Source organism: Parus major, chromosome 2 (genome assembly GCF_001522545.3).
Source record: "Parus major isolate Abel chromosome 2, Parus_major1.1, whole genome shotgun sequence".
Classification (NCBI taxonomy): Eukaryota; Metazoa; Chordata; class Aves; order Passeriformes; family Paridae; genus Parus; species Parus major.
In genome coordinates, this window is record NC_031769.1 from 80,631,173 (window position 1) to 80,639,250 (window position 8,078).

The following is an 8,078-nucleotide window of genomic DNA, read 5'->3' on the forward strand; positions in this document are numbered from 1 at the left end:
AATTCTGGCTTTTTACAACAAAACATACAAAAAGCAGAGGGATGTGGTCCCCTCCAAACTGGAGCTATTCAGCTCTGCACAAAACCTCATGCAGACAAATTAATTAAATCTCTAATTAATTTACTACAATTTTTACAATTCTTTCAGAGAAAGATGTGTTCAAACTTCTGAGCCAACAGAAGAAACCACAATTCTCACAACTCCTTTGAATGATCAAAAAAATTCTTTAGACAATTTTCCCCCTCAGGGATAAAAATTAAGGTGAATCGAGAGGTCTTTGTTTTTACTAAGACACACACTTCTCCTCGATCCAGATCCACTTTAAAAGTTGACAACAGCTCTAGGTTGGTGGATATAATGAGAGCTTTTGACACTCTTAACAATCCATTTCTCTTATCTTACGCCCTGAAGACAGCACACTGATTCTTTCCTAACCGCTGTTTGGCTTGGGTCTCCCCTGCTGGGGAGAGAAAGCTTCTGCCACTTCCTTGTGCCCGATCCCGTCCCCTCTGTCCTGGGGGACCCCTTGGACCCTGCGGTTTTTCCTTCTTTGGCCTGAAAAAGGCCACCTTCGCCTTTCTTCTTTGTGCTCACTCTATTTACCACACACCGAATACCACAGCCAGTCCCTGTCCTGCCACATTGTCCAAACAGCTCCTCCCCGCTCCAGTGCTCCCGGCGGGCACGGTCGGCAGCACCACAGGCAGCCAGGGCGTCCCACAGCCTCAAAGAGCCGGCAGCTGCTGCTGCCCCTGCCCGGGGCCGGTGCAGTCAGGCACTGCCCAGTGCTGAGTCCCAGCAGCCTCACAGGCCCCCAGCCAGTGCTCCTGGTCCTGCACCTCCACTCCTGGTCCCTGCTTCAACCACATCTCTCTACACTCCGCATTAACTAATTCTGTTCTAGCACACTAACACAATCCATCCATCCCCTGCTGTCAAAGACTCTTTCTTGACTCCCCTTATTGCCCCTCCACACCCCGTGCGTGGATTCTCGAGATCCCTTCTATTTCCAGGTGTTGATATGATATGCTGCTCCCTTCCCTCTACACCACTGTTATTTTCAGGTGAAGCTGTAGGAACAGCATTTCCCTGATCCCTTCTAGTTCTGGAAGGTGAGGATACAGGGACTTGCAGCTGGCCTTAGGTCAGCTGGTAACACCGGAGGACAAGATGGGGGAAGGTGCTGAAAAACATTTTAATCTTTACTGTTTTCTTCTTCCCCCTCCCCCCCCCCCTTTTTCCTCTTCTTTTTTTCTTAACACATAGATTTCTCTTGTTGTTTGTTTAAACCATATCAATCCACATTCTCTTTTAATCCATTTTTTCTAATTCTCCTCTAGATACCTTCACAGAACTCAGCACAAATGAATTCTGTTTTCTGAGGTGGCCATATAAGTCCATTTGGCAGCTTATACTCTGGCCATACATAATAACAATATTTTACCATCATCTCTATAGTTACCTCTGTGTGAATGCATAATCTGTCTCAAGATCTCAGCATTCTCCTCAAGGGACTCTCCGGGGCTATTGTGGGATCGTCATCCCTTTTGCCGAGACTCCTTCCCGGCTGTACCCTTGCAACCCTCCATGGGTGCCCTGTTTGACCTGTGCTACCCTCCCAGGCTTGCCTGTGCAACCCTCCCTGAGTGCCCTCCCAGGCTTGCCTGTGCTTCTCTCCATGGGTGCCCTCCCAGGCTTGCTCCCCGAAGATCCCATTTTACTCACCAGTGAGATTTTCAGTGGTCCTTTCCTGTGGACTCTTCACGGACTCCCCTGGTGCGCCGCTCATCTGTCTCCTGGACAGTCTCGGGAACCCAATCGATTGCCCAGTGCTGGCGGCCACCAAGGGGAGCTGATCACCGAAACTAGGTGAGGTGCGCCTTCAGCTCCGCTCGCTGCCTGCCGCCCCAGACGGTGGAAATATCCCGGACGAGTCCCCAAAGATTGTCAGGAAAATTAATCCACAAACACCAGAGGTTTATGTCCAAAAAGGAGACAGAGGAGTCCTTTTACAGGGAGAGGCCATGGGGCATTCCCCTGGGGTCTCTCAAATTTTTGGAGGGCGCAGCCTCCTTTTTATCCTAATTCCCGGCCGCTTGTCCCTTCTCTCTTTTCCCATAGGCTGAGGTACTTGAGAGGTACAGGCTTCCCGGAACGCCTGATACCAGCGGTGATACTTTCCCCCCGCCCACAATGCATACTCCTTTCTTAACTTTTGTGGAATTCATAGTGTTCTTTCAGTGCCCTTTTGATCTTCTACTGGAATCCATCCCATTGTTTCTGTCATCTCTCACTGATAGCTACATCTTATCAACTGACCCACCGCTTGTTTGTAAAGACAAACCCATCATTCCTCTCAAGTGCAAAGCATCTGTTGATACTAAATAATTTTGTTAGGACAAACACACAACACTGGTGATACACATTTAAGAATGGGCCTTAGTGTAGTTTTTTATTCATTCAGAGTTTCATTTATGCTCATCACACCCTTTTGAAGAGGATGATGATTGGAAGTTAAATTGTTGCTGTAAAATTGTATGCAATTCAAATAATGACCTCTGGGATTATTTCTTACCAATACTTAGTATTGGTATTATTTGTCTAAAGATTTCTTTTGTAGCCATAGCCATGTTCCTCATTCACAATCTAGAAGAGGACTATAGTTATTATGCTTCATTACATTCAAAATAAATCATGGGAGTAAATACTTCTTATTGTTACCATTTGGGTTGGGGTTTTTTTTGGTGTGCAAACTTTTTGGCCTGAAAGCTTCATATGGGAGTTGCTGGAGAATTGTCTCGGTTCTAGAAGACAGGTGTCTGCTAGGGAGAGCAGGAGCTTCCCTTGGGATGAAAGAATGTAGACCCCCCTCCCTCCGAATTATTATAGTTTTGAAATCAAGGGGCTTTCAGGCAGAGATCTGTGGATAGGAATAACAGTTCTTTCCTAGTATAACCAGGCAAACAAACAACAATAACTACAGCATTACCAAGAAAATAGAAACAGGGACCCTGTGACAGCTTTCTTGGCCGAGAGGGATGGAGGAGAGGCTTTGTTTTCACAAACCCCTCGGGCAGGCAGTCCCGGTGCTCCTGCAGGGCTCTGAGGAACAGTCAGCTGGAACAGCAGGGATGAGCTGAGATCCTGGGCTGGTGGCTGAGGTGTATCAGCAGCTCCGCGGCGGTGCCTAGCACTGCCACACATCCCGGCAGAACAGGGGGTGTGAGGCTACCAACGAAGAGGGGAGAAGGAGAAGAAGCAGCAGCTCTGTCTGGGTGATGGCGAAATTCCCTTCTCTCTCCCGCAGCAGCTCTGCGACCCAGAGAACAAATGTCTTTCTCTGAAGCCGAAGAAAGCAAGAACTGTCCCCACCCTACTTTCCTGCCCCATTCCCCCCCTGTGCCCTGCCACTCTTTGTCCTTTGTTGAGCACCCACTAAGTACCTACAGTTAGGTTGTCTCCGCAGCTAATGGGCAAAAATTCCACGGGCAGGTCAGAAGGACAAAACCAAAAAAAACCAGGACACCTAACCCTCAACAAGAATGCAGAGATACTGTCTGAAAAAACCCACCCAGCTGGAATGACAACTGTCTTTTTGAACTTTTTGTGCCTCTTTTGTTTTCACTGTGGTCAAGGTTAAAATCAAAGATAAATTTATGATCAGAGAAAGGATAGTCAAATGATGTTTGTCTTTTATTGCCTTATTTCCAAGACTACAGCAAGGTTGCTGTACTCTTTGTACAAGGAGATCAATAGTGAGCCTTCCCTTGGAAAAACTGGGAATTATCAAATCAGGAGGAATTCATTCCAGTGCTACATTGTCCCTCTTCAGAGAAAATATCTTTGCAAATTCAATTCCAGTTACTGTTACCAGAAAAACTTGCTTGCTTACCTGTTGTATAAATAGATGCAGCCCAAATTGCAGAGTTGATAGGGGTTCTATTTCTGTAACATTTCTCAAGTGAATTCAGATTTCAGGGCAGGAACATGTAACTGTAGGAAGACACAGGAAAGACTGGAATCAAAATGTTGAGGCCAGCCCAGACTGTGGCACAGGAGAGATAAGGATTCCAGGGATGGCTGTGGGTAGGTTATGCATTCAGGTCCTGGTTTCTCTGAAACTCTGCTGACCACAGAGCAGCATGAGGGCAGTAAGTTCAGGTGGCAAAACCTGAACTCATTGCTTGAAAGTCACATTAACTGATGGAGTGAATGCCCTGAAACCAGAAGGTGGCTTTGAACCCTGAAGCACCTCAAGTAGTTTTGAGATAATGATCAGTGAAACACAACTCTTTTTTTGTTCTTGAGAAAGAAGCTGCACAGAATTTTCGCCTGTGGCTGTTTTCAGTTCTGAGATTTATGCTTTAGAAGCCAAGGAGGGAAGAGCTGAAGGGGAAAATATATGGTGACATCTGTCACATTTGACAGTGTAATGCGCACTTGACTTTTGAAGGCCAATGTTTGTTACTCAGACTTCAGACATTTATCTACCAATTTAAGCTTTTGCCTAATGGCTCCAAGAGTGAGCATTTTGAGTGACAAAATTATGTCCTTGTGGCCAGCATGCATTGGCACGTAGAAGTCTGAAATACCAGACACAATTAAGAGAATAAATTTGCCTATACATATTGACACTTGTGGCAGGGAATATTAAAAAGAAAAAATATAAATGCACTTGTTGAGAATGCAATAAACCTGAGAGAGGTTAAAAATAATAATGCAAATTGAAATTAAGTCCTGTCTCTTGCTTATTGAAGATTCTAATGGCTGGGTATGTTAGTATCTGAACCTCAATAAAAGTATTTAAAAAATTAAATGCAGGTATGTTTAAAATGTTAACCTATACAAGAAATGTTACTGCAAGAGGATAATTATTTTGTAGTCAGATTGACTTTGGACTGTTCAAGATAGTCTTAAGAAACAACCTAGCCTGCCTGGCTGCTGAATTGTTTCTTATAGTCGTATTTTGTTTCAGATACCCTGATACAAAAGTAGAAATTATGTTCTAAATGTATTTCTTTATTTCAGATATATTTTTATAGGCAAATATGGAAGTATATGACATAGAGGTTGACATGAACTGGAGAATTAGACTACATAAAAGATGGCTACCAAATCCAGCACCACCCTCTGGCCTAAAAAATCCTTTGGTTTTCAGTCTCGTTTTTGCATGTGTGCGTTTGTCAGAAGTGAACCACTACAGCCAAACTTGACTTCAGAGTTAGAAAAGTATCTCTGAATAATTCAAGTGACTAAATAGTGAAGTCCTTTTTCAGTGTGTTTTTGGGTAGTGATAGCTTTATTCACAATCAATTCTTTTAAATTTTCTTTTGCATTAATGTGAACATTTTTTTCAAATTAAGAAAGTAGCCAAATTAAAAAAAAAAGTTATTCTTTCATTTTCCATTTTTTGCACTGTGTTCCCAACAAAAATTCCATATGAGATGTCTTATTTGCCCTGTTGCAGTATGGATTGTTGTCAAGCTGGCACAGACTTGGGAACAGTAAAGAAAGAATCTTGTGATTGCCGAGAATATCAGAGTTTAAGTAATCAGCATTATTATTGAACAAAATGCATGGGTGATCAGCATGCAAGCAATTTGAAAATGACACTATTTCAGTGAGCTCTGGAATACGAAGAGGAGAGGTTGGATGGGTTGTAATGTCAGAACCCACTTATTTTTCCTATACGTACATTCCATGCCTTCTTGCAAAGGGCAGAATTGAAAGAGACCAATGAATAAATCACTGTCTTACATTCTGTGACCCTTCTTGAGCACCCTTACAATGAATCAAACAAAAAACAATCCCTCAAAATTGCTTTCTAGTTTTTGGGGGTATTTTTGGTGATAGAGTTAACGGTCAAGGAAACTGCCACAGCTACCAACACTGCCAAGCTGTGAAATAACTACCATTTTAATGTCTTGTTTTATTGCCCAACTAGGTTATATGGTTGTATATTACCTTCTTTGTGGTTTAAAGAATATTAAGATGACATTTTATAAAGTTCAGTATGAAAGCTTTGTATCTTTTACCGAACACAAATCAAATATTACTTCTAAGATGTTTGTCCCTTGTCCTTCAAGGCTCAAAGAGAAGCATTTAAAAGCTACTTTTTCATGAGAAACTAATGGGTTTGAGAGTTTGGGTTTTTTTCCCAAGAGGTAGTTTCTTTCCTGAGATTTTACAGGATTTTTTTTTTGAGTTTGTTTTTAACTTGATTTTTGATGAAAGGTATAGAAGATAAATTCTAAAAGTTTTCTCAGAGACCTTTAAAGTATTTTCCCCATCTTCTTTTGCAGTCTATTTTCCTGTTGCCTGTCCACTTTATTCAGGATTTTATTTATTGTCTTCCAGGATGAGAGCCTATTTTCAAGATAAACAAGCAATCAATTTAATATAACTGTAGGACAGATAATGGGACTTTTGTGCTATCACTGTTGTATGGATTTACTTACATGATTGCACTTAATATAAGCTAGAATTGCATAACTGTATTTTCACAAGATTTTTTTCAGACTTTTTATGAGACTGTCTTGTGGTGAATGATAGAGAACTTTTAAATGTAAGTTTCCAGGAAACTTTATTTTCTACAAACATATTGTTGAACATTTATTCGGGTATGGACATTGATTTTTTTCAAGACAGTTGTTTGAATTTTTCCTCATATAATTCTGGAAGATTGTTAGTATTGCAGGACAAAGTTTTCTGTTTGAATTAGCAGGGGAAATTGCTATTGATTTCTAGCTCCTAAAATGATAGATATGAACATCATAAAGCCTACATGCCATTTATCCTAATGGGGTAAAAACCATGTCAGATTATTCCTCAGGATGAACATCTTTGTATTGTGGTAATGAAATTATTTTTAAAACTTTGAATTAATGAGAATGAAAATGCTTCTAATTAAACAGGGTAAATTATGAAATTAGTGGTAACAAATCTGAATCTGAACATCTAAATAATTTCTTTTTACTAGTCTCACCATATTTTTGTTATTGTCAACCTGTTCTTTCCCCTGTTTTCCTCAAAACTTCCTTCCTTGGCCTAATCTGTCTTTGAAGTCAACATCTGATCTCCTGAGACAGTACTGTATTATTTAAGTCAGTATCTATCAGATCATTTATCTGAACTATCAGTTCAAAATTTAGCTAAGCATTGGAAATATATCCTGAGAGGAAATCTTCAGAACTAGAGGGGTTTATTGGTATCCTATTAAGAACTTCTCAGAAAGGTTGGTGGATGCATGTGTATGAATAAGAAATCTGTGCATATTGTGATTGCTTAGTCAGGTATGCTTAAGCCTTGTTTACCTACAATTTTTCTGTGTGGATAAATAACCATGGAAAGCAAAGTGCTATTAGTCTCCTCTGTACTCTGCAGTATCACTGAATATATTCCTTTTTTTCTGCGTGGCAGGAGGAATGCCAGAACTATATTAGAGTGCTTCTTGTTGGAGGCAACCATCTCTTCACCTGTGGAACCAATGCATTCACTCCAATCTGCACCAATCGCACGGTAAGAGTTAAATGTTTTGCCCCACAAGCTGCAGTCCCTGTTCTGAGCCAGCAGATTAAAAGGCAGATTATGTTGTGGCTGAGAACTGGCTATTTGTGTACTGATGGGTGAGCTGATGTATAAAAGGCTGATTTAGCTGGTGGCAGGCCAAATAGGAGAGCTAACCAATCTCTTTTTGCAGGCTTTCCCTCAGCTGTGGGAGACATGCAGCTAGGAGCAGCTCAGTTTCTCCTACATGCCAATTTTTATGAACCTTGAGTTTTATAAGACTTATGCCACTATCAGGTTTGATTGGCATCAATAGGTATAGTTATCAAATGTGGTTGTGTAGCTGCATACTGTGTATGTGTAATTCTGGAGAAATGAGAGTACCTGTGTGAAAAACGAGGTTCACATAATTTTTATAGAATTTAAAAGTTTAATAAAAAAACAATTAGGAGAGAAAAATAAAGTATACAGATACGGCCGGGTGTCTCTGCATTCAGCTAAGAGAGCACCCCTTACTAACAAAGGATTGTCCCTTAAAAACAGAACTCTACTACATATCCATAAATTCTCAT

General features: G+C 41.2%; 1 protein-coding gene across 1 annotated transcript in view; it reads left to right on the top strand.

Annotated features, from left to right (window-relative positions):
- The window catches only part of SEMA5A (semaphorin 5A), a 233,479-nt gene that overhangs the window by 71,561 nt on the left and 153,840 nt on the right, over window positions 1–8,078 (top strand). Inside the window, exon 5 of the mRNA XM_033519333.1 lies at window positions 7,420–7,518. Within this exon, the coding sequence (XP_033375224.1) occupies window positions 7,420–7,518 (99 nt within the window). The remainder of the gene's footprint in view (window positions 1–7,419; window positions 7,519–8,078) is intronic.